The sequence below is a fragment of the Panthera tigris genome, chromosome D2, assembly GCF_018350195.1.
Source record: "Panthera tigris isolate Pti1 chromosome D2, P.tigris_Pti1_mat1.1, whole genome shotgun sequence".
Classification (NCBI taxonomy): Eukaryota; Metazoa; Chordata; class Mammalia; order Carnivora; family Felidae; genus Panthera; species Panthera tigris.
In genome coordinates this window covers 70522563-70549688 of record NC_056670.1, presented here as the reverse complement: position 1 = coordinate 70549688, position 27126 = coordinate 70522563, and the positions used below count along the sequence as shown (strand labels likewise).

Here is a 27126-nt window from a genome sequence, read left to right as displayed (position 1 = left end):
GGTTTGTCTGAGTGTGGAGCCTTGATATTTTCTTTTCCTCTAAGGTTTTTGTCCAGTTGTTCACAGATCATGACCTTCTCTGATAAGAATCTGCAAGTCCTTTTTGGAAGAAGGTAGGGCATAAGTTATAAATGGCTGAAGGTTGACTTCAAGAGCCATCATTCACATCGCCTAGGCTCGTGTCGGGAGTAGGGCACTCTGAGGGAAAGAGGGTAAAGAAAAACTAAAAAGGACAGTTGGTCATCCAGGAGCTAAGCAGATTATCAGGCAAGCAGATTATCTGTCCAAGGATGGGTTCTGTAATTACAGTTCTCTTTCGCCACTCCCAGAGGGCTGTTACAGTCAGCACAGGGCGTAGGGCATCCAGAAATCCTCCTGGGTATAAGGCACTATGGAGTCATTGCTTAAACTCCATTCCCTACCATCAAGAATTTCCTCTCTCTACCCAAATCGTTTTTCTGTTAACACTGTTGTGTGAGCTCGTAGAGCTATGGGGTTTTACACAGAATCACCGAATTTTATGGCTGCATGGGACTTGAAATTGTTCAGTTCAACCCTTCACTTTTTACAGATGAGGGGCCTGGGGCTTGGAGAGGGTATGTAGTGGCATCATTGAGGTCTTGTGGGTAACACATTAAAGAATGACACCCATTCTCTTGATTCCAAACATGGTAACCCTTTCCCGGGGGACCCCCTCATCCACAAGGAGTTCAGAACTATCTGCTCTGCTAGACGATGGATTTTATCAAAAGCGTGGTGCCTTAAGCTAAATCCTGCCTTATAGTAGATAGTATTACTCCAGATGGTATTCTAGTCTGTATGCTAAAGTTCCTACTCCAATTTAGAGATTAACCAAATAGTAATAATTACCACAGAAATCTGACATAATCAGCACTATGAAAGGCAAAGGAGTTTTTTGCACTTTGAATGTGCAGGCAGGTGCTTTATAAAACTCAGCTACATAAGCAAGTTGTCTATTTTCTAGAGAGTTTAATGCCAGCCAGAATGTAGATGCTTAACATGTGCACTTTGAATATGTGAAAAAGAAGAAAATAGGTTATAAGTGTTTTTACACAGCGGGATACACAGACGGGCGGAGAACAGTGATTGCAGAGCTCTGGTGAGCCCCACGGCACATCTGGTCCCACAGGCTCAGGCACAGCTAGAGTTGCAGGGTGTGCGCTTGGGGCCAGGTACCTGGTTAACTGTCACTTAGGAAGTCACCTGTCATAACAAAGCCCACACTGTGCTGTAAAACTTGATCAATAGCCGCCTCTCCACAATGAATCGTACGTTTACTATCTGTTCTAACGTAGGCACTATATACCCTTCCATTTTACTCATGATCCGATATACTTTTCCTTCTTCTACAAACGACAGCAGTGTAAACGATTTTGATTCAACTGTGTCCGTTTGGGGAGTTAGTTTGCATATGAGCCCGCGTCTTTGTTCAGCTCTGATCCTTTTCCTGGCCCTGTGCGCAGGGCTTGACTGTGAACCGTCATGGTGCCGGTATAAGAAGAAATGAAAGAGAAGAGGTGGCTCACACATGCAAAGCAGAGGCTCCCTTGGCCTTGAGCCTCTGGCCCCGTGGTCCCCTAGGATGCACTGCTGCAAAAACAGACTTTTAAATGGCTGTGAAATGGCCCTTGAGTCTGGCCGACCGCATTACTTGACATGTTCAGCATTGGGAGACGAAGCAGGTACATGAGTCAAGACCAATGTCCCTGGCATTACGATAGTATTGTTTCTTAGCAGTGCTTTCTGCCGATAATTCATAGACCACAGCCTGGCACATGGGGCCTTGGCATATCTTCCATCCACCTTGTGTGACAGCTCAGGTGGCACCATTACTCTTCTGTGCTTGTCCTTGGGCAAGAACAGGCACCGAGAAGGCCTTTTACCAGCATCCCAAACTGCACTAAGAAGCCTTTTTGTGAATGGCCCTGAGACCACCTCTGTGCTGAGGATTACTGCTGTTGTTTCTATGATTTATTATGATAGCGTGCCACACCATTTTCAAAATACTACATCATCGCTCACCCTCGCAACATCACTCCGAGGTAGTTCTAGCAGTGTGGTGCTGTATGGTTAGAGAGGCTGCAACCTTCACAAGACCCCACAGTGCCAAAACTGGATTTGAATCCAGTCCCACCTACCCCAGCGTCTCCACACTTTCAACTAGGGCTTTATGCATCTACATTATAGGCATTCCTTTTCTGCATGATTTTTTCCCTTGGTAACGTTAGTTTTGAACTCTTTCCATGTAAGTTTATTTCATTCTTTTAATGGCTACGTAGGATTGAATGTTTTGTCTGACTACTTTCTGATTTAGGTTGCTTTCTGTTTCTTTGTTCTTTCCTGTTGTAAATAATACTGAAGACCGTCGATACAAACACCTTTAAGCACAGGTATGAGAATTTCTGTAGGATGGCTTCCTAGAAATGGAATTGTGTGTCAGAGAGTTTGTGCATATTAAATGTTAATAAATATTGCCAGAGTTTCCTTCCAAAAAGAATTTGCTCACCGACAGTGTGTGAGAAGCCTATTTCCTGACATTAGTCTTTTTGTCCTTGCCAGTTTGGTGAAGAAAAATATTTTTTTTTTCTAAATTGTGTTTCCCTGATTCCTGGTGGAGCTGAGCTAATTTTTATTTGAGGGGTCATCTACATGTCTTCTGGAAATTGCCTTTTGCCCTTATTGCCACTTAATTTTATTAGAGACACTATTTATATATTATGGGTAATAAGCTTGTATCTGAAATGTGTGCCAAGTATTTTTTCCCTGTTACTTCTCTTTTAACTTTATGTCTAGACATTTTCCTGTGTGTGCACTGTCATTATTTGTGTTTATTGTGTTTCTAGATTTTGCCTTGTTCAGGAAGGCATTCCTACCCCAAGTTTCCTAAATTATCTCCTATATATCCTTCTAAGATTTCTACATTTTTGTTTCTGTTTAGCTCTGTAACTCTCTAGAATTCTTTTTTGGATAAGTTATGAGTCAGGAATCTAGATTTACCTTTCTTTACATGGAGAGTCCATTGTTCTCACCATTGATGGAATAATCCATTCTGTAACTCATTGGAAATGCCACCATAATCACAGACTAAATTCTCTTGTGTATAGTGTGCAATGGGTTCCTGTGACTTATCTGTTTCACCAATTTATTTTATATTCCTGTACCAACATTGAAGCACTTTAATTATTTGCGCCTTTAGAATACTTTTCATGGGGCACCTGGGTGGCTCCGTCAGTTAAGCATCCGACTTTAGCTCAGGTTTCAACTCACGGTCTATGAGTTTGAGCCCAGTGTTGGGCTCTGTGCTGACAGCTCAGAGCCTGGAGCCTACCTCGGATTCTGTGTCTCCCTCTCTCTCTGCCCGGCCCCCTCTCAAAAACAAACAAACATTAAAAAAACTTTTTTTAAGAATAACTTTTTGTGTCAGGAAGGGAAAATCTTTATTGATGCTCTGTCTTTCAAAAAATGTCTGTATATTTGTGTATTTTTTTTCCATATGAACTTACAGAATCAGCTTGTCTATAGACAAAACCCCTGTGATCATTTTAATTGGGAATGCATTGCAATAATAGATTTATTTTAGATAATTTTAGATAAATTGACATCTTTAAATATTTGGTTTTCTCATCCAGAAATATTGCATGTTTTTTCACCTTTTATGTCCGTCAACTAGGTTCTACCATTTTCTTTATATCAGTCTCACGTTGAAGGCTTTGTTTGTTGTGATTTAGAAACGGAGTCCCATTTTCCCATTATGCTGACCGAATTTGTATTGCTAGTCAGTAGGAAAGCTATTGGGTTTTCTGTGTTAATTTTTAATCTAGCTCTTGGAACTCTTTCATTAGTAATCTTTATACGTCTCTTATCACGTTGGCTAGGACTAGACCAAGGTAGAAAACCTTTGGTGAAAGTGTAAGTCATTGTCTTGGTGTTATCTTTGTTGAGAATCCAGCTAATGTTGTACCACTAAATAGGATAGATACACCATATCAGTTTGGAGAACTTTCTTCCCACTCCCAGCTTACTGAGGAGTGTGCTTTTCGCTGGAGACCACCCAAGATTCCTGTCAAGGTGCCTTCTTTCACTCACATTTGACCCTGGATGGTCTAAGGGAAGGAGCTACTTTGTGTGACATTTCCTATGCTTCCTTCATCCCCTGAGGGAAAAATAAATAAGTAAGTAAGTAAGTAAGTGTGAACCAAAACAAGAATGCCTCTTCTAGAATTTTCTGACTGGGCACCATTGGCTAGATTTCATTCCTGGCTTCTATTTTGAAATAACTTCCTTTTTTTTTTTCCACTTGATTGTCTTAAGCAACCAACCAGCATCTCACGCTCTGGTTGCTAAGTGGCTTTTGCAGTTTCTACCGGAGGGTGTGAGAAAGGAATCACTACCTGACCTCTGGTTTCCTGTTGAGATTTCATGCAGGCGCAGGGTGCAGCCACTTCTGACTCTGTGCTCTCAGCCCTGCCTTGCATGTGGCCCATGCGAAAGAAGTGTTGCACGGTTGGTTGAGAAAATGGTTTCATCGCAGAGTACCTTTGGTGACTTTTAGGTGGTAAGGATTTTTTGCTAAGTGATAAAAAAGATTCCATTTTGCCAGGCATGCATTTGGAGCGTGACTCTAATGTGACTTGGCACCTGTCTGGAGAATTGTCCCTGTGTCCAGTGACATTTTGCTTTGGGGAAGTCAACACCTGCTGTGCTGGCATCTGTCATATTTAGGAATGTGAAATGCTCATGAATAATGCAGGGCCAACCTCAGTAAAGTGCCTTCTTCAGAAAACACTTAATGTACGACTTTGATAAAAGATCGTTATAAGCAACACAGAAGAGACTTTGGGGTCCTTCCGAGGTAAAAGTTGTGGATGATGCCTCTTACCATGGTTTTTCTCCTCTTGATGCAAGCTAGATTTTATTATTTTTAGACAGTTTAGCTAAGGAAGCAAAAAACCTGCTAAATATGAGAATCCTGTCTTTTTATTGCTTTAGTACAAACCAATATTAGTCTTCGCATCCATTTGGGTGTTGTTTTGTGGGGGTAGGGTTTTTTGGAGATGGAGTGGGCTTATCACAGGCACATGGTGAGTCACTGGCAACCATCCATGAGTACCCAGGCCAGGGGACAAACGGGCTCCAGAAACCCCGAGAAGCAAAGCTGCCCCATCATCCAGGCACAAGTAGCTGGTCTGTGAGCCCCTTCCCGTTCTAATGGGGCGGCCTCAGCTTCCAGGGCTGTTGATGTAGGAGGCGTTGGTCAACTGGGCACTTACTTTTCCCACCTCAGCTGTTTCTTTTTTTCCTCCAAATCCCCGAGTCCAGAAAAGAGGCTGAGAGCTGTGATAAGGTATAAACTAAGAGCCCCTACCTCTTCTCTTGCAGGCAGGTGACAAACATTACCACCCCAGCTGTGCACGATGCAGCAGGTGCAACCAGATGTTCACAGAAGGAGAGGAAATGTATCTTCAAGGTAAGATGGGCTTGAGAAGCCAGTAAGTTCTCCCCACCGGAGGAAAGAAAACCTTGCTCTGTCTGCTCGTTTTCAGAGAAGGAGGCCTTTCGTTAGCCGCAAGGCTCCCCAGATCCAAAATGAACGTGGCCAAAAGTTACCTCAGCAATTAGTATTCATCAGCCAAGCAGTGGGCATGCTGGCAGTGAGCCCCTGAGTCTGTTGAACAAAGGAATGTGATGCTTCTGGAATGAACAAATAGGACTTGATGTTTGGTGCCGTGGAGGTGAGGCAAGGATGAAAATCAGCGACACCTCCTTCCAGCCCTCCCCCCCAGGAATAGGCTTGGGAAAAAAGGCAAAAAGAAAGCATTTCTGGATGCTACTTGGTCTTTGCTTCTTTCACTGCCCTGCGAGAAGGATTTTATTTTTTTTTTGCAAGCTCCAGGCGGCTCTTTCTTTTTTTTTTTTAATTTTTTTTAACGTTTATTTATTTTTGAGACAGAGAGAGACACAGCATGAACGGGGGAGGGGCAGAGAGAGAGGGAGACACAGAATCGGAAGCAGGCTCCAGGCTCTGAGCCATCAGCCCAGAGCCCGACGCGGGGCTCGAACTCGCGGACCGCGAGATCGTGACCTGAGCCGAAGTCGGCCGCTCAACCGACTGAGCCACCCAGGCGCCCCTCCAGGCGGCTCTTTCTTATGCACGCTTTCGGGAAGAAGAAAACCCTAATATTTGGTGAATTGCATCACAGAAGTATTTCATCCCATTAAGATAGCATAGCTCTCATCCTGAAAGAAAGAGAGACGGCAAAAGAAGGAGAGAGAACATACCCAGAGTCCCTGAAAGAGAAACGGAGAGATTTCTGGTGGCGAAGAAATATGTATTACCAGAGGGCCATTAGATGTTTTTTTTCATCGAAAATCATTTTGAGAAACATTGCCAGTGTTCAACCATGACTAGTTTTTATCTCCCCTAAAATGCTGAAACTTCTCAGAGAGAAGCTTAGGGAAGGATTCTCTTCCAGTCAAACGGCACCATCTGCACAAACATTTTTCTATTTTTAGCTGGAAAAAGAGCCATTAAATAGACAAGGGCTTATCAGTAAAATTAGCAAGAACCATGAGAGCTGGTACTCATTCGGTTTGGTAATTACTGGGTCTCATCTGCCTTCACATTCATTTCTTTGTTTCTCTGCACGTAACATTATGTGTATTTTTAATGAATGGTTTGCTTTGCTCTCTGTCTTGTTCTTATACAACTAAGAAAAGTCTACAGAAAAGATTCTTGAGTATTAAAGCAAAGCCTTAGCTACCGTCCTCTAAAAAGTGCTCACGGTAGGAGAACTGGACAACCCAAACATCCCTTCGTTTTAATGATCACTCTGGAAAATCTTGATTTAAGAAGCCACTGAATTTTAAAGGGCCCGATGAAGGCAAGTGACAAGCTCTCAAATCCCTGGTCTCATGTGGACTTTATATGACACATTTCCCCGGGGGCAGGCTGTGAATCTGTGTAGCAATAGGCAGGTGTCGCTTTGCATTTTCAGCATGGAGCAGATTTATTCTCCATTTGGTGTCCAGGCTTTGTTTTAGATTTTAGTGTGTCGATTGCAGCCCGCAAAAACAAAGACACCGAGTGCGTGTCAACCCCGTGTCCGCGAGACCCTGAAGACTGAAAGACTCTGGGCACAGCTCTGCACGTGCACATGGTTCTGGAACCTGAATAGGGAGTGGGTTCAAGCTGTGCACAAATACAGCACGTTCGTGCTACAAATAAACAACTACCCGTCCAGATGGGCTGTGTTCAGAACTCCAGCGGTCGTCCTGAACATCTTCTGGAGCTGGGCTCCGGCGCTCTTTGCCTGCCCTCTCGACGCGTCCTTGGCGAATGAGTAGTTCGTCTTCCTCAGTATCTCATACTCTCCCTGAGTCACATTCCTTGTGTGTCTGACCCCTGGAGAACAACGTGACGCTGTGTGCAAACCCAGTGTTCTGGCCAACAACTCCCGCTTGGTAGAACCTTCACAGCGAAAGCTGTCCAGGAGCCCACCCCTGCCCCTTAGCTCTCCACACTGGGCGGCTTTCCTGCGCTTTGTGGCCAGCCTCCGAGTAAATGTTAATGCTGACGGGACTATGAATCTGGCTTGTTTCGTTTTCTTCTTTTTATTTTATTTTATTTTATTTTAGTGTTTATTTTTTGGCTCTGGATAAATAAAGCAAGATAGAAATGATTGTTAAAGAGGGATTAAAGTAGTCCTCTGATAATAAAGGGTATTATCCTTGTCATTAATATTATTTTAGCTATTTTAGCTCAGTGGTATAAAATGACTCAAGAGGGGCGCCTGGGTGGCGCAGTCGGTTAAGCGTCTGACTTCAGCCAGGTCACAATCTCGCGGTCCGTGAGTTCGAGCCCCGCGTCAGGCTCTGGGCTGATGGCTCGGAACCTGGAGCCTGTTTCCGATTCTGTGTCTCCCTCTCTCTCTGCCCCTCCCCCGTTCATGCTCTGTCTCTCTCTGTCCCAAAAATAAATTTAAAAAAAATAATAATAAATTAAAAAAAATTTTTTTTTAAATTAAAAAAAAATAAAAAAAATAAAAAATAAAATGACTCAAGAGGTACTTTAGTGACTTTTTGAGGACACACAGTTTGTTGCTTGAAGAGAGAAAGATTTAACGGTAAAATGTGGGAAGTCTAATATTCATACCAAGACTGAACAGATTCATATCATTTACTCGCTGCTGTCACCTTAGTAACTTTATTTGCTCAAGTCTTTTTATTTATTTTTTTTAATTTTTTTTTTTTTTACATTTTATTTATTTTTGAGAAACAGAGTGAGACAAAGTGTGAGTGGGAGAGGGGCGGAGAGCGAAGGAGACAGAATCTGAAGCAGGCTCCAGGCTCTGAGCAAGCAGTCAGCACAGAGCCTGATGCGGGGCTTGAACCCACAAACTGTGAGATCGTGACCTGAGCCGAAGTTGGACGCTCAACCGACTGAGCCACCCAGGCACCCCTGCTCAAGTCTTTTTAAGTGCTCCTTCATATCTGCCTGTAGCCTTGTGTAAACACAGGATTTACATACAGGTCTTTGCCACAACCAGATAAATGACATATATATCTAGGTATACAAAATCATGTAGGCGGGCGTGGATTCTTACTAGAGTTTTCTATTGGATATAAGTGTTTTGCTTAGTTCTGTGATACTCGTACCATCCATGGAAGAGCTTCGTACTCTGTGAACATGAGGCATTGACACCGAAACAGAAAATGACAGGTAGTATTTCCACTCATTTCAGAGCGAAGGCTTTTTTTGGTTAGTTAAAGGGTTAAAAGTTAAAGGAAACTTCTGCATTTGTACCATAACTTTCAACCTTTCTACTAGTTGGCTTGATTTTCCCTATCTTTGTAGATGACTATGTATAATTGGATCAACAAAAAATTCAGTGAGTTTTGCTTCTGGATATGGTTTGACTTTATTCCCCTCTAAATTGCTCGGTTGTTTGGATGTTCTAGAAGCATGGCTTATTACTTAGACTTAAATTCAACACAGCTTATAGTAAGCACACAGACATGACTTTTATTTTTTTTTTTTTAATTTTTTTTTCTAACGTTTATTTATTTTTGAGACGGAGAGAGACAGAGCATGAACGGGGGAGGGTCAGAGAGAGAGGGAGACACAGAATCGGAAACAGGCTCCAGGCTCTGAGCAGTCAGCACAGAGCCCGACGCGGGGCTCGAACTCACATACTGCGAGATCGTGACCTGAGCCGAAGTCGGACGCTTAACCGACTGAGCCACCCAGACGCCCCCAGACATGACTTTTAAAGGATAATAGTATGGCCCAAAACAAGAACAGCACTCAGTCAAGAACTAAACATCTCTTACATCAAAACACTTGTGCCCAGGTAGTGGTCTCTGTGGTCTAGAATTACGACCTTTATAGAGCAAGCTCAGACTGGATGAGGAAAACTCACCTGGAGGTTGGAGTTGTCATAATTCACTTGGGCACAGGGTTTTAACACTCCCCTGTGTTAGGGAGAGAAGGATCTGAACCATTCTCTGAAGTTCTATCTAATATGACTATGGCTTCTTTCCATTTCCCTTAACTCTTTGCGGGGCACTGTGTCTTTCCAGGTTCCACCGTTTGGCATCCCGACTGTAAGCAATCTACCAAGACGGAGGAAAAGCTGCGGGTAAGGAGACAATTAGAGCTGTAATGCCAGCTGCATTTATTGGCCGTCTGTGTCACAGTCACTAGTTTTCAGGGCTGGAATTTGGGGGAAATTACTTTCTCATGATTTTTTTTTTTTTTCTCTCATTAACAAACCAAGCTGAAAGACCATTTAGCCAGAGAAGGAAGTTCCCTTCCCTCCTTTGTTAAATCGATTGTGGTTTTTATTCCAAACGCTCGTGTTGGAGAAAGTAAGCCTAGCCTCACTAGTCCGGTTCGTAGGAAAGCATTCAAGGGAAAAATCAAACCATACGCACGTGAAAAAATGATTCATCCAGTTCTAGGCCCAACATCTGGTGACCTCACCAGACTTTTTTGTACTTCGGTCCATAATGTACCACCTCAACCCAAATTCTGCATCCGTGCTTAGCTCCTGGTGCATTTTACTGACCTCTTAAATCCAAATTCACCGAAGGGCCTCTGTCTCCAGAAGCTGACGGCTTGTCGGATAAAACCTTTGGGGAAATAATGATGAGCCCAGAAGGGTCAGTGTGAATAAGCATCCTGGATGGTCTTGTAACTTAACTCTTAGGGGACATCAGAATGGTTTAGTAACTATCCCTGAACACCAAGCACACGGGCAAAAGGGTAGACCCTCTTCATCTCTCCCTTCTAGAACCTTTTCCCCGGCCTTGCTCAAGCCTGACAACACCTCTAGGTGACACTATTTTATCTGCTTCAGAAGCAAAGAGCTGTGCACACGTGTAAGGCATCATCATTGTCTGTATCCTGCTCGGAGGCCCCTAGTTTTTCCCCTGGACTGTGAAATATTCCCTGAGTAATAATCACACTGGATCCCAGTCCACGGCCTCCTGGTTTGGCCAACCCTTGGAAAAACTAGTTTCTGCTACACTTGGCATCTCAGGGAAAATAATGGTCTGAATTGCTTTTGGAAGCCAAACTGTAGCGTGTGGTGTCACGTCTTCTCGAATTGCCATTAGTAGGCATCAGCAGCTGTGTATTGTAATCCCATCAGCATCATACCTTTATGGAGGAGAACAAAAAAAAAAAACAAAAAAAAAACAACCCACCTTTTCTCAGAATAACTGAGTAAAAACCAGACAAACTGAAAAGGAATTTGTCCACCAATACCAGGATGGCTTTGGTCTCTGTTTCTACAAAACAACTCCAGCTTGAACACGTGCGTGTAACCCTCAAGTGCATCCACCAGGCTGATGCCCGCTGGAATGGTCACCCATGTTGGGCACCAGAGTCTGCGAGTTTGGAGGAACCATGGATGCTTTGGAAATGGGTTATCTTTATAAAATCCTGGACCGTGAAAGATAGTTATTGTCACTTTTATCATAAGAATGTAAAATTCATAGCATAGCTTGGGGCTGCTGCCCAGAAACCACCCAAGTAGCTAGTGACTTTATACTATCTCTGCAGTGTTATTTTCAGTTTTTTGAATAATCATTTTCACTTCATCCCTGATGAACTCTTTTGGGACATGAGGAGGAGAATGTCAATGAGACCAGAGTACATGGAATGTGTGTCTTTTCTCTGTAAGGATTGCTTGAGTTTGCAGATAGTGTTGCTAAAATAATATTTAAAAAAAAAAAGAAAGAAAAAGAAAAAAACACTCTTGATTGCATCTTGATAGAACTCTCTGTATAAGCTTATGAAAACAACTAGTGAAATATTTCTACTCGTTCTGGCCAAGAAGAGCTATTAGTTTTTCTTCCTTTAGTAAAGTTTTCCAGAAAATTCCAAAACGTTTCTCCTAAAGCCAACATTCAACCACTTGGGCGGTCAGGCCAGCCCTCCGCTCGCTCACCTTTGGGAAGCTCAGTAGTGCGAAGGATGGAGCATTCCAGAGGGGAGGAGGTCCCTGTGTGCCCGGAGTGGGGTACTTGCTGACTGAGGCTCTTGGGGCTGAAAGGGGAATCAGTTTTTGAATAAGGGAGTAAACGTTGTGCTCTCTTAAGGGTGTGTCTACAAATCACAGACCTTGAGCCAAGATCTCCAAGCCTTTCACAGGGTGTCACATCAGTGCAGTTACCATAGCAAAATGAAAATGTTTTAAGACTCTTTCTGCCACCCCACTGAGTAATCCACATTCTTGGTATTTAAGAACTCACAGGGCGTTTGTAATGACAGATTCTAAAAGACATCTGTCAATGGCTCCACTGGTTTCTTACTCTTCGTATATAAAAATGTCTCAGCCAAAATAAATGGAAAGAAATCATGGGAAGTTAGAATGTGGGTAAATAGACTGTAACTTGAAGGCCAGTTAATATGCTTTTAAACATGGGCCCCCCCCAACACACACACATACACACACACACACACACACACACACACACACCCCAACTCTAAAGTGATGCCACTTGATGTTTATTATCAAATATGTTTTCCCAAAGGTTTTGTGTTGTGTTGTTTTTTGTGCAGTGTTTCTAAATGGAGGATATTTCTTTGCTCATTCTTTCCTTTTCTCATGTTTTGTGGCAGCCGCCAAACATTCATCGTTCTTCATCCGATTTCTTTTATCCCAAAAGTCTGGTTCGACGCACAGGACGGTCTCCGTCTCTGCAGGTTGGCACTGTGTCTAAGGCTGAGGCTTAGAGCCGCTGTCCTGGCCCCAGGCTTCTGTGGCTTGCCGTCCTCGTGCTGCTCGTCCCACATAACTTCTCCGGCTCCTGCAGAGGCAGATGCTTTTTCTCACCCCACAGAGTGCATCTCACATTCCGATTCTGGCTGTTTTCTTCTCTCATTATTGTTTTCATTTAGAGTACTGGCTAAAGCGTCACCTTCGTTAAAGCGAGCACATTAGAAGCTCCCCTTTGGGTCCCGGGTTCACACATTTGTTCGTTGAACAAATGTTTGCCAGGCACCCAGGTATAGTTAGTGCTGGGCCGGATGCTGGTGAATAGCAGGGAAGACAGATACGTCCTTATAAAATGGTATAGAAGCACATCACCTAGACCAAGGAATGTCAGGTGAGAGAAAGGGTCCCAAGGGGCACTCCCTGGGAACAGTGGTCCTTGAGTTGAATTTTGGAGCCTGGATGGACATGATGAGAAAGGTGGGGCTGCTGAGGGGGATTGCAGAAGCATGGAACTAGGGGAACACAATGCTTGGGTAGGGAGTGGTTCATCTCAAGAAAGCAGCAAGGAAGTGGAGAAAGGAAACGAGACCAGGCACCTACTCTGCAGAGGCCAAAGGATTTAAATGTACTCTATTTGCTCTCCCTAAGAATCCCTGGGAAGTAGCTATCCTCACTCCCATTTTACAGATGGAGAGGCTGAGACTGATCACAGTTAGGTACTTTCCCCAGAGTTACACCACCGGTCAGCGGTAGAGCTGAGATTGGAAGCCGGGTCTCTGAGCCCATAACTCATGCTCTTTCCAGCACACCACCGGGCATCAGAGAGAAAGTCAGGAAAGCAGAAGGAGAGGAGCATTACACACGGACTAAGTCCGCTGGGGGTAGGAAGGAGAGCAGCATGCCCCGCAGGACGACGCAGAAGCAAGGCGAGAGCTCAGCCAGCCCTCCAGATGAGCAGTGAGGCAGGAGACTGTGCTTCCTGCACACACACACAATATCTTCCTTGGGGGTCTTGAGAACCCACTGAAAGCTGTGAAATTATAATAACTTTCCACAATCCTCTCTCTGCCCGGATGAAACCCAGTTTTTAGCTCTGCTAACAGTTCAAGGTTACACTAGAGCATTTTAGCCTGGGCTCCGTGTATGCCTGCCAGAACGGCACTAAGGCTGAGAGGTGTTGCTCAGTCTACTTTTATTAAAAGTTTACCTTCTTTTATTAAATGGTTTGGAAGATAGTTAGAAGTATATATTTTTAGAGTGGAAAGAAACCTTTTAGACATCAACCCCCTCAGTTTCCTCATCTATAGAAGGAGGTCAGCCCAAGGCTCCCCGGGCATCAGGGGGCAAGATTTAACTGCAGATTCCAGGCCTCGGCTATGTGGTGTTGGCCCATGATACCGGGTTGCCTCCAACTTGCATTTGTCATGTGATCTTCATTCTGTCTTAAAGCTTCAGCTCCAGTAGCAGGGTTTTCACACGTAATGAAGTTATGGTCTCATGAATCTAGCACAACAGCCAAAGATTGCCCCCACTGCAAATAGTACCTCTGTTTGGCAGGAAGTTGCTTTTTCAACAGTTTTGGGGTCTTTTTCCCAAAAGTATACGTTATAACTCAAATAGGATTCTATTTTGTTAGCCTAAGGCTATAGCCAAATGATGCAATTTCACGACTTGAACAAAAATACCATCATCAAGTGTGAAATTCTTGGTTTGCTCCAGACCCTTAAATTTTAAAGATGGGGTGCATCGTAAGCAGTGGTGAGTTAGAGGAGAGAGAGAGAGCTCTGTTTTTAATAACCACTCTCTTCCTATCCTGTTCAAAAGGGACATCTGATTCCCATTATCCAGCCATAAATCTCAATGAAGTCAGCTTGAGCTCCATCACAGAAAGTTGTAAACAGCTTGGGACCTGGCAAAGAAATAGGCCATTTGACAAGGTCTCCCTTCACCCATTGGCCACTGAGGAACAGCTCACCAGCACTTTGAAGAAGCCTGGAAACTCAAGTCACACAGATATGTTGATCTTTTAGATGCCTTATACAAGCGGCTCATTTCACCAAGTAATATCAAACCTTTTTAGTTATTAGGTAAACCAACTGTACTCCTACAGGATAGTCAGCACCCTGTGCCCCGGGAGGAAATTTATAGGAGGAAAGACATTTCATTATTTATATAATAATGAATTGTTATATTCATTATTGTTCCTTCTTTCCTCATGCTGAGGTATAGGCAAAAGAAAATGATGAAAAGAAAATTACCTAAGGAAAACATGTTCCAGTCTTATTTACTTGGAAAAGTTGTATATGAATAGCAAATTTTGTCTATAGGTAAAACTCAGTACTAACCTTTGTAATGTCTGCTGTAATTCATTATAGACAAAGCACATGATATTCCCAGGACTCAGTCTGTAATAATCTGGAGTGGATCATTTGCTATATTCTTAAAAGGAGCTTCTCTGATGTGCCTTTGGAGACTAAAGCATGAACGGACTGCCATACAAAATGGGCATGAGATTTTTGTCTTTTGAAACTAACATTCACTAGCATAACGTATGCACCTGCAAACCTATAATATACCAAACATGTACCGTGTGTGTATATTTTTTTAAAAAGAGCTAATTAGAATCTGTACATATATCTCAAAGGGATAATGTTGGTTTTTGTCTTATTAACATCACTACGATAACATACCGCCTCGTTCCAGGCTTTCACTTTATTCGAATATTTCATTCTTTTTTGGTGTGTTTTTATAATTCATGAGTATGTTTAGGGGCTATGACTTATGACAAAAAGACATTGAGGTTCTTGGCCATAGTAAAGGCTGATGGCATTTGTCACACTGCAGAGAAGGGAATGTGTGCCCACGAGTCCTTCCTGCTTCCTCTGAAACATAAAGTTCCATTCTCCAAAGGAGTTAATTTCACCCTTTCTTGACTTAGCAGTGAACGCTCAATGTATGTAGATTTTAAAAGTATTCCTTCTTCTGCAGCTGTTATCACCACCTTGTCTAGTGAACTGGGACAAAAACCCAAGGCAGGTACTGTCAATCACAGCAGCACTTCGTATAAGGTGGCAGTCACCTTATATCATTAGTTGTCCCCTAGGCGTTCATAAACTCTTTCCCGTCTGGCTGCCAGTTGCCTGTAGTTTCTCTCCCTTCTTAGAGCATGGCTTTGGGGGAATGCAAAGTAGATGGGTAGTCGTTGCACCCCTGCTCCTGCTGAAAGGGGGGGGAGGGCAGGGAAGCAGAGAGCTTTTCCAGCACCCCCCGACTGAGAAGGGACCAGACATTATGGTGGCCCATATTGAAAGTAAATGGAAAATATAATTTATCTGCTTCTTCACCAGGCAGAGCTCTGGTAAGTGTTTCATAGTCAGTAGAATGATGAGAGCCGGATGGGAACATAAAAAGATGTCTTCAGGGTGATTTTCACTTTGTGACTGTGCCTTTTAATGGTAGGACAGATGGACCACGTCAAGGCATAGAGGAAAAGTCAGCTGCAAGGTAGTTAGAGGGCTTTTAAAAAAGATTTCATGCAGAAAACAAAAAGACGTGTGTTTTCAAAAGACGTGTATTTACTATAAGTGATCAAAGGCCGTGGGGTTTTTCTCTTCCCCATTGGAATGAACTACTAGTCTTCTGGTGAGACTTCTCTTGGTTGATTTTTTTTTTTTTGAGAAAAATGAAAAACTATTTTGAAATCAAAAGTGAGTCCCTGAACATGTGCTGGGGAAATAAATGTAGGTCATATGGACCCTTTGCTTGCTGAGTATGAGTGCAGACAACCACGTACAACAGAAGGTTCTTAGTGAAGTTCCTTTCCTTCTGTAGCCAAAATAAAGATTCAACTATTCGCCTAATTTTATTAGAAAAATACTTTGAGACATCACAGCCAGTCTATAATCCTTTCGCTACTGTCCCTTCTCCACTCTTGCCTTGCATTTTTTTTTTTCCAAAGATGGCATTAAAAAAAAAGAATCGAATTTTCCGACTGTGCTTTCAAATTGGGTTTTTCCATAAGGCATGAAGGAAAAGGTGCTTAAAGGAAAATAAGTAAATTGCATCAGCTTCTAATAGCTTAATCACAGATCCTGCTTCCTTCCTCTGTAGGACAGAAATGGGCGTACCTTTGAGGATAAGCATTTGAAATTACCTTCATTTATAGTACAGCTGATTCTGGAAGAGCATAGGTTTGAACTGCATGGGCACACGCATACACTTTTTTAATGCATAAATATGCTGCAGCACCATAAATGTATTTTCTCTTCTTTGGGATTTTCTTAATTGCGTTTCTTTAGCTTACTTTCTTGTATGAATATAGTATGTGATACATATGACATGCAAAACATGTCGTATTCAACTGTTGACGTTCTCAGTTAGGCTTCCTGCCCAACAGTGGGCTATTGGTAATTAAGTTTTGGAGGAGTCAAAAGCTGCACGTAGATTTTCCACCGCACAGTGGGTCGATGCTGTGAACCTGGGCACTGTTCAAGGGAGAGCAGCATAGGCAAGAGAGTACTTCAGTTCCTCGTAACTCTCCTAGAGGCTTACAAAGCCTGCTGACCCATTGGGCTATTGTTTAGTAATTGCTGGGTCACTGTTGTTAACCTGGGTACCAGAACAGGTTGAAATAGTAACGTAGGTTAAATAATTGCATATAAGGATCATCTGTGGAAATGGGGATCCTCTTGTAAAACTTTGCCGTAGCCCAGCACGGTGACACGAGGGTTCCGTTCCAGGTAAAGAAGAAACCGTCAGCGGGATTTGAGAGAGGGAAAGCGTGGTGGTTAAGGTGTCGCTGTTCAAGTGAAATGAGTTTCAATTGGAGTAGATTTGGGCTGCTCTATTAGAAGATAGCTGTGTGCCTTTTGAACCTGTCTCGGCCGTCAGAGACGCCCAGCAAGTTATTTATCGGTTAATCCGGGGGCAAAATACAGCTGAAAGAATTGAAGGGTTTCTTTTTTTTCTTTTGTTAACATTTATTTATTTTTGAGAGTGCAAGTGGGGGAGAGGCAGAGAGAGAGAGAGAGAGGGAGACACAGAATCGGAAGCAGGCTCCGGGCTCCGAGCTGTCAGCACAGAGCCCGACGTGGGATTAGAACTCCTTCACTGTGAGATCATGACCTGAGCCAAAATCGGACACTTAACTGAGCCACACAAGCACCCCAAAAGGGTTTCTTTTAAAAATAAAGATGTTCATTTAAAAAGTTCAACCTGTTTCAAACTCGCGACATTTAGCATTGAAATGTAAAATTCCAAATATTGAAGATTAAAAGACCCCCTGTAAAAACACCCAAAACAATAGTTCAGTTTTAAAAACTAATCTTATTATCTTCGTAAAGGAGGGACCTCTAACCTCCGTTGGTGGAGCACGTACGCTTCAGGAGCCATTAGGAACTGTGGCAAAACAGGCAAGAATCCACGTGTGCTGTTTAAGCCTTGAGCATAGTTGAAGAAGCCGCAAACCAAGAACCGTTCTGGCAGATAAGACAGGCCTGTGCAAGGTCTTTGCCATCAGGCATGGAAGGGGCATTGATCGGTAAAGCTGAGACCTAAGCAGGAAGTCACCATCGCGGAAGGATGTACAGCCACTTCACAGAGCTCTCAGAAAAGGGGAAGGGCATTTGTCAGTTTGTTCGTCCGACATACTTCACACATCGGAGTTCTGATGGGAAAGTATGCAAGTGCAGTAGCCGTAGACAGCTCTAGAGACATCTAGTCCATGTAGCTCAGATTTGAAAGGACTATTCTATCGTGAAGAGCAAAACGGGCAGTGCTCTCCTAAACTATGTGAGATGAACAGACTGAGGAAGTCCAGTCTAATGTCCGATGTCCGGAAAATGCTGAAAATGGGTACTTGCCGTATGCTGGGCAAGGTGTTTGAAGCTTTATAGCTATTGATTCCTTTGTCCCTCTCTTAGGCGTTAGTACCCTCTCCTCCATTCTATAAATGAGAAGCTGAAGGTCAAGAAAGTCCAAAGAAAAATGGAGAGAACGCGAGAAAGGAAAGAAAAAGGAAAACTCCTCTGGTGTCACACAAGTAGGGAAGCCAGGATTTGAACCAAATTTCTTGACCCAAAACCAGCCTTTTCACCCCCCCACCCCGTTCTATACTACACAGAGTTGTGTTTTCTCCCATTATTTCATTTTAGACAGGAAAACAGAAGGAAGAAGGGCCATTGTAAGAAAAGAAGGATGTAACTCAACCCATAAGCAGGATTCCTATGGAAATAGAGTTTACGGGAAGGTTAGGACACCAGAACGAAGCAAAAGCAGCAACAGTAAATGCAATGAAACAAGGAGAAGTTTCTGAACCTCCAGGAGACATCTTGAGCATTTCCCAGTGCTAGATGGTCTGAAGGTACTCACGGAAGATTGGTCTCTCCACAAGAGCCAGAACATCATTGGATTTGGCGAGTAGCCGAACTGATTTTGAACACTGTCTGCCTATAAAAATCTAAAATATGTATTTTAGAATCAGAGAACCCAGGGCAGGTGTATGCCAGATGGAAGTGGTTCAGATCTGAAAACCCCGAAGAATGAAATGGGACTTGACGGGAATTCAGATCGACCGACAACCCTTCAAACCTTGAGCTCCGCCATATTAATGGTGCAAATGAACCAGCTGAATGGAACCTGCACAGCTCACACTCTAATCTGGTGAAGAAGAATGGCAAGAGAGCCTGAATGGAAACAGGCTGGTTCGGCCAAGGGACCTTTCTCTTCCATGGAGTTCCTCATCCCGGAAGAGAGCATTACAGACCCCGTCCGGGGCATGTGTTCACGTGGCTCTCCAGCGACATTCCTCTGTGTATGCGCAGTACACGAGGGAGCAAGAGACCTCAGAGCCACCCCCAGGTGCATCACTACGGGAAAGGCAGAAAGTGTCCCCTGACCCATGTTTGGCAGAGGTAGGGTGACTGACATGGGCGAGACCCCAAAGCTCAGCGTGTTCCTTGGCTGTTCACACAATGTCCTAATTGTTAATGAAAACAATACTTTGTCATAGCAACGCCAGTAGACTGAAGACGTCTGGCTGTCCCATACTGCACCCTCCCCTGTCGCACCCCGACACGGTGAGCCACAGCAGGGTTCCTCTGGCGTTAATGGCAATGAAAACATTTTCAGTTGGCAGACTCTTCCGGTAGTTGATCTCCAGTTTTTTTCTGTTTTTTTCTCATCTGTCCCATAGCTGTGTTAATGAGGAATAAATGGCGGCATTTACCTTCCAATAGGGGGGAGATTGTAGTGCAGGGGCTAAGAGCTTGGGCTCCATCTCTAGGGTGTCTGGCTTCATATCCGGACACTTGAGGACTTGCGGAGCCTGGGGCCTGCGTCCTTCTTCCTCATCTGTAAAACAGATGTCTTCCTCAAGGGGTTATGGAGGAGACTGAAGTGAGATCAAGCCTGCACGGAGCCTGCCACATAGTAAGCAGACGCCCCACGTTAGCGCCTGTTAATATTCTTGGGTGGTTACTTACCAGGTTTCATTCTGATATTGAGTTGGCACGTCTTCGCTCCTGGCCACTTGAAGCTGAAGGGCTACCTGTAGTGAACGGTTCCCCCACAGAGAGGCATCCTGGCTCAACTTTATCAAGGGGTGGCCTCTCTTTTTAAAGAAGGGCGACGCTTTGGTTGAGTCACCCTTACATTTCATTGGGAAGCAGATCGAGGAACTGGGCTTCTTGAGTAGCGTTGTTATGTGAATCCTTCCTTTCTCTGTATACTTAGTATTGAGAATTTCCTCATTATCAAGATATGCACGTGATTTGAAAATTGAAGTCTAGGAGGAAGGTAGTTGTATGTGGCAGGTTTGGGGGGAGGGGGCCAGAAGCAGTGGGCCAGTGCACAATGTGATTTCTCCAACCCCTCTCCACCCTGTGTATCTCAAAGACATGAGAATGATACTTCACACCCCTCAAGTGAATTCTATTAGAGTCTAATCACTGCCTGACTTGAATTGGCCGGGTGGGTTTGCTCTCATTATTTCAGACGTGAATTACATAGTGATGCAACATCCTTATTTTTAGAGGAGGTTTTTGGCTCAGTTACACTCATGTTCAAGGTGACAAATATCAGTAGAAACAGTACCGAAGAGGAAAAATCCTATTTCTAATGTAGAACTGCAAATTTTCATCTCCAAGAAGTATCTGTACAGAGGGCAGCAAGTCTTTCAAGACTAGTCCTTGGGTTTTCTTTGCAGAGCTTTCCAGAATGTGCTGGGCAGGGTGGGAGGCAGTTAACCCTACTTTATACATTTCCAGCCCACTACCATCACCACCACTCACTCTCAGGGTCCTCAAGGCATATATTATAAAGTCTGGTTTCTTTTCTCTTTCTGAGTGGCCAACCACTAACGTTACCTCAGTGACTCAGTGACTGTGGGGATAGGCTGGAGTCACGGAATTAACGTGAGTCAAGTATCCACAAACTGAGTGTTTACAGACAACAAATTCTGGCTCATTCCCTCAACTAATATTTACGCCTTCTACTTACCTGCATGAAACATTAGGCATATCCTGTGAGGTCCGAGGTGGTAACTAAAGTTCATAAGGAAAATACACATGATCCAGAAAACCAACCAACCCACCAGCAAAAAACATGGGAATTATAAATTGTATTCATGAACTGAGAGCAGATAAGGGTAACCATTCTGGATTGAAAGATCAGGGAGGGCTTCTTTGAGGAGGTGATATTTAAAGCCAAGACTGAAGGAGGAAAAAAAAAATCCAGTAAAACTGGGGCTCAGAGCATTTCAGGCAGAGGGAAGAGCTGAGATAAGAACCCTGAAGCAGGGACGTGCACCATGTTCCATGAGTGATGGTGGGTAGTGGGTGAGAAAGGGGAGAGGAAGGCAGAAGCAAAACCCTGAGGCCCTGGGAGTTGTGACTTTATTCTAAATGGTTGCTGAAGCCAAAAACAGGGTAGTAACCATCTAAACTCTGTTTTTAAAAGAGTTCTCTGGCCCTTGGGCTCCAGGGGATTTGAAGAGGGCAAGAACAAAGGCAGGAAACCTGCAGAGAAGGTCATTGGAATCGTCCAGATGAGCGGAGGTGGTGACTGGGGCTGGGGTTGTGGCAACAGAGGTGGAGGGAAATGTGTGCGCCTGACGGTAGAGCCAGAAGGCACTGGAGGGGACCAGGAAGAGACGGTAAAAAGAAAAGTCCCCAAATGCATTTTCAAGGCTGATTGCACAGCCAGTTCTCCTTTTTCTGTCTTTCTAGGTTATATTTTCCCTTCTTCAGAATAGTCACAAATCTTTTTTTAGCCAGCTTAGTTTTCAGTAAATGCTAGGGATGCAGGCCAGTCTTGATTCTGAAGCCACGGTGTGAAATCTTACAAGGTGCCGTTTATTTTACAGCCCACCAGGACTTCCTCTGAAAGCATTTATTCTAGACCAGGTTCCAGTATCCCTGGCTCCCCAGGTCATACTATCTATGTAAGTATTTGCTTCTGGAAAAGATGCTTCCGGGGCAGGTAAAGTAGCAGATTGTGATAGTGGAGGGGGTAATCCAAAATAGACTAATTGGAAATGACTTCTATTTCTGTTATGAGATCCAGTTTTCATTTTTGAAGATCAGCCTTCTCAATCATATTTTCCTTCGGGTAATTAAATTGATATGGGAATGTGGCCATCAATGTCAGTGACCCATAAAATGCAACAGTGCTATGCAGGAGTTTAAAAATTGCTGTGCCTAAGTGGGGTATAGATACTTGGGGATTAATTATACCTTCCAGAATGCTGATACTGAGTATTCTTAAATTCTGCCGCAAAGGTATTTAAATATTTAGTTTATCAAATATGCAGTTCTTGTTTTTAGCCATCTGGGAGGATTTGTTTTGACCATCTGTCTGAGCTTTTCCATCTCTGTAATAAATTTAGGAAAATTATCCTGAAGGTTTTTAGGCTTTTCTACTTGGTTTATTCTGCATAGACTTTTTCCTAAGCTTCTGATGACTTAAAAAAAAAAAGTGATTAATATATGGTATAAATTGGCAACTTTCTAAAGCAGAATGCTTTTGTTCTTAAAACTAAGCAAAATGTTTTGGGTTTTGTTTATTTTTAAGGTCTTCACCTTTTCAGCAGGATGTGAAATGTACTAACAATAGTTCCCCAAAGAAATGAGACTGAAGAGGAAGTTTTCTTTCTGTTTAACTTTGCCAGGCAAAGGTGGACAATGAAATCCTGGATTATAAGGATTTAGCAGCCATTCCCAAGGTCAAGGCAATATATGATATCGAACGTCCAGATCTCATTACCTATGAGCCTTTCTACACTTCGGGCTATGAGGACAAACAGGAGAGGCAGAGCCTGGGAGAGGTAATAAATTCTAGAAGCTGTGAGTTATACAACAACCTCTCTTTTATCACGTGTGTAAGAAAAACTGATTGGAATCAAAATAAGGCAGAGGGTCCTTTGGACTGCCCAGTATTTACAGACTTCCCTACCAGCTTTGAGGTACCCAAAAACCTATCACACCATCCCTGGGCTCCGGAGGTGACAGAGGAGTGAAAGAGTAGGCCAGCCAGAGAAAACAGTGAAGATTGAATAAGCGTTAGTACTAGGTTGTGGGATAGCAGAACGGGCAAGCTGGGGAGGAAGTCAAAGTTGTCAGGGGAGAATCTGTGAGCTGGGCAGACGGAATAATGGAGGGAGAGTCTTCTGGGGTCTCGATCTGGGGGCAAACTGAAGCCTCTTCACGGGGCTCATGAGGAAAGAGAGCACACACCCTAAATTATGACAGCTACAGTCTGCAGCACCTTAAGACAGTTAGAATGTGCAAGAACAGGAAGAGTAGAGAGGTGGAGACCGCGGCATGGCACAGTGACGTGAGCCAGGGTTCTGGAATCAAATTACCTGGGATCAACCTGGGAACTCCCACATGCTGCTTGTATGACTTTGGCCATGTAACAACCATTCTGACCCCTAGTTTGTTCATCTATAAAACAGGATGACAGAATTCACCTCATAGGATGTTAGTAAGGATTAAATAAACTGTCTGTTAAAGGTTAATATCTATATAATAACTAGATAATTTATTATCTATTAAAACTAATCCATATAAACTCATCTATTTTTTTTTAATTTTTTTTTAATGTTTATTTATTTTTGAGACAGAGAGAGACAGAGCATGAACGGGGGAGGGGCAGAGAGAGAGGGAGACACAGAATCGGAAGCAGGCTCCAGGCTCTGAGCCATCAGCCCAGAGCCTGACGCGGGGCTCGAACTCACAAACCGTGAGATCGGGACCTGAGCTGAAGTCGGACGCTCAACCGACTGAGCCACCCAGGCGCCCCTAAACTCATCTATTAAAGCACTTAGCCGAGCCAGACTCCTGGTAAATGTTCAGCAAATGACAGCTACAACTGAAGTCGTTACCTGTGGCCTTGGGGCTTATTAATGCTCTCCCAACATCAATGGTCCAGAGGCTGGAGCACAGCCTCTCAGCCCCTTAGGGTCCTTCCCATCCCTTCCCAGGGTTGGGGGCTCCCTGCTCTCACCTCCTGCCTGAGTCATGTGGGCTCTGGTCTGTTTCCTCTGGCATTTTCAACTTGATCTAAACTTGTTTCCCTTTTTATTTTGAAAATTGGAATCATCTGTAACTCTTTTGAGTCCAATCAGAGAGATGTTGCCCGAGTACCGAACTGAAATTAGCTGTTCAACCAAGGTTAAAACAGACTGTAAACTAGTTAACAGCACACGGCGCTTTGAGATCTTAGATGAAAAAAAGCCGTGAAAGCACGGTGATTCTGTTTAATTTGTTCTCAGTCATATCCATATAGAGTATTTGTTTTATACCGATGCTTATATTTATTCATAACTGTAATATATCTTGTTCTTTGTATTTACTTATTTTTCAGTTTGGGTTTTATTCCAGAGCATAGCTCGGCCTTGAAATGGCCCCTGGGGCAGGAGGGGTATCCATTTTCATGTAGTTCCCCCTAGTGGTCACATGTCTGTACCTGCATCTACAGCTGTTCAAATGCAGGTTGATTGGCCTGGGTTGTCCAGGTCCCACTGGCCCCTGGAGAGTTGCATAGGGGGATAAAGGAAAAAGGAAAGTTCCTGAACAGAGTGCACAGGAGCTGGTCCTGGAGCAAGTGGATGAGAATTTGCTAATATTCAAGTCAGATAAGTGGGGGGAGGTGAGTTGTATTATGGCGTTTTAGGTTTTGGGGGTATGTGTGTGTGTTTCCCAGCGGTTCCGTTTTGAGCAGGAAAACATCAAGCACTACAAGTTTGGGCTTTGAAGCGCACATTTTAGGGTTTCAAGTCAGACTCCGATATTCACTAACCGTACGACTTTGGGAAAAGCACGTGTTTCAGTGTCACGTGTAAACTCACGATAGTAATTAATACCTGCCTCAGAGACTTCTGTGAGGATTAAGTGAAATATTTCGATTAGAACAGCACCCGGCACGTACGTGCTCAACAGAAATGCTGGCTTCTCTCATAGCGGGGATCTCAGGTCCTTACCTGGTGTGGTGACCTGTGCGTTTCTCTGAGGACCGAATCTCGGTGGGAGGATGGCCCCGGATCAGAAATCAGACATATTTGGGAAGTCTTCCCCAACACATGAATCTTGCGACTTAGAAAACTTTACAAGCTATGTGATTATTCATTCCTTTAGTTGTTATTAACACGTTTCCCAAAGAATCCCTATGGTGCCAATTTAGAAGCACCGGAGGAATGAACTTGACATTCTGTGTAGCCATTTGTGCCTTCAGAAGGCATGAGTAGGGAAGATCCAGAAGCCTCTGTCAGCAGGGTCAGGCCTGGCTCCTGCCCTCACGGGGCCCATCCTCACCCAGCTAAGACGCCCCAGGGATAGGCTGTCGCTGCAGCCGAGACCGCGGGGCTCGAAGAATCTACAGCGCAAGAGAGCCCAAGTGCTTTTTGTGAACTGGGCGTAAGAGGCAAATTCGGAAGCCGAGAAGTCCACCACTGGCCAGGTGCTTCGTTTACATTTCATTCTATTTGAATGCTTTTGGCATTTTAATTGTAAACGTTTCATTCATTCATTTAGGAAATGTTTGTTGAGCACCTCACACGTGCCAGGAGCCTCTCTAGTCACTGGGAATACTTGGTCGTAAAGGGGCAGAGTTCTTGCCCTCGTGGAGCCTGCAGCGGAATGTGGGAGACAGACAACAAACGATACCTAATACAGGCGTACAGGGTATCGTGCTAGACGAAAAATGAAATAGAGTGAGGCACAAGCACGTGGGGCCGGCTCGCTCCTTTAAATAGGAGTCACAGAAAGCACTGTGTGGCACCACATGTGAGTCGAGACCTCACGAGGTAGGGGAGTGAGTCCTACAGGTGTCCAAATGAAAAAGGGCTGGATGCCACAGACCTGGTTATTACTAGCCGGTTAGCAAACAGTTTTACATGATTGCCGTGGTTGTACCTCAGTCGACAGCCAACGTTTATAGAAGTCTGTGTTCGGGCAGACACAGTGACTCATACTAGTAAATTGAGCATAGTTTGAGCCTAGAGGGGAAAATAGTTCCAATCTGTGTAGCTTAAGCATCTCAAGCACGATAACGTATTTATCAGGACCCCGCCGTTCTTAGGCAGGGATGTGCCTCAGCCTCCCAGAATCTTGGTTTCCGTGCCCCTGTCTGAGCCCCATTCTCAACTCACTGAACCAGAAGAGGGGATGGGCAAAGGGAGCTGGCATTGGAGTTTGAATACTGTTTCCAGGTGAGTCTGATAAACAGCTAAGGAAACTGAAAACGAATTAACACGCGCTGTGACTTTAAATTCTCTTTTCTTCTTCCAGTCTCCAAGGACTTTATCTCCGACTCCATCAGCAGAAGTAAGTACCGTTTTTGAAAATTGTAACGGGTGGGATTTGGGGAATAACTTGGACTTTTCCTAGACTGGAATTTTTGAAGGAGGACATTCAACGAAACCACAGCAGAAATACCACTAGTCTGTAAAATACTAATGGTGGTATATTATTCCGTTGAATTGATATGACTGATTCACTTAATTATTCCCCGATTTGTTGAGGAAGTTTTATCCTTGTAAGTGGTGGTATGATAGATATCTTTGAGCGCATTTTTCCATTCGAAGATCCCTTTCTGTTTTTCCTGGGGATATGTTTCACTAAGTGGGAAGTAGAATTTCCTGTGTCTGAGGCCACTACCGGCTTGTTCTCCAGGCAAATCAACTTAAAGTGTCACCAGATCAATGTTAGGGACAGTGTGGGTTGGCAGTCAGAACAAGGAGTAAGATGAGAGCCGGGAGGCTGGTCCTGAAGCGGGCTCTGCCTTCATCCACACGCCTACACAGGGGTCTCCTGCCTGCTCTGAAACATTCTGCTTCTGTGGAGAAGGGAGGTCAGCCCTTGTGTTCTACCTTCCTTGTTACACAAATCAGATGAAATGACGTATGTGAACACACTTTGTAAAACCGAAAAGCACAGTATAAACGTGACCATCGGAGTTACTTTCGCCAGAGCTCTGTCGACACTGGGATTTATCGTTTTCCTTCTTAAAAGTTGGCCGAATGCGGGTACTGCTGGTTTCAAACAAAGTGCATTAACCACAGAATGCTCCTCTGCCTACGTATTTAAGGATATGGCCCTAAAATGTGTACATGAACAGGCAGGCATGATAGTTCCCGGGCAGCCTTTGTAGAACGTGACTTCCCTTGGACCTGATGATAGCCTGAATGAGTATCTTACGCTCCTGCTTTCTCGTACTCTCTTTCCAGGGCTACCAGGATGCTCGGGACCGGGTGATCCACCGGTCCACCAGCCAGGGCTCCATCAACTCCCCCGTCTACAGCCGCCATAGCTACACTCCAACCACGTCTCGCTCTCCCCAGCATTTTCACAGACCTGGTAAGGGCACCTGTTCCCGAGATTCATTC

General features: G+C 44.0%; 1 protein-coding gene across 10 annotated transcripts in view; it reads left to right on the top strand.

Annotated features, from left to right (window-relative positions):
* The window catches only part of ABLIM1 (actin binding LIM protein 1), a 293808-nt gene that overhangs the window by 236299 nt on the left and 30383 nt on the right, over positions 1–27126 (top strand). For all 10 annotated transcript variants that reach the window (XM_042960677.1, XM_015538779.2, XM_007084839.3 and 7 more), the window contains 6 exons: positions 5401–5488; positions 9601–9659; positions 21607–21684; positions 22411–22566; positions 26030–26065; positions 26968–27097. In XM_042960677.1, the coding sequence (XP_042816611.1) occupies positions 5401–5488; positions 9601–9659; positions 21607–21684; positions 22411–22566; positions 26030–26065; positions 26968–27097 (547 nt within the window). The remainder of the gene's footprint in view (positions 1–5400; positions 5489–9600; positions 9660–21606; positions 21685–22410; positions 22567–26029; positions 26066–26967; positions 27098–27126) is intronic.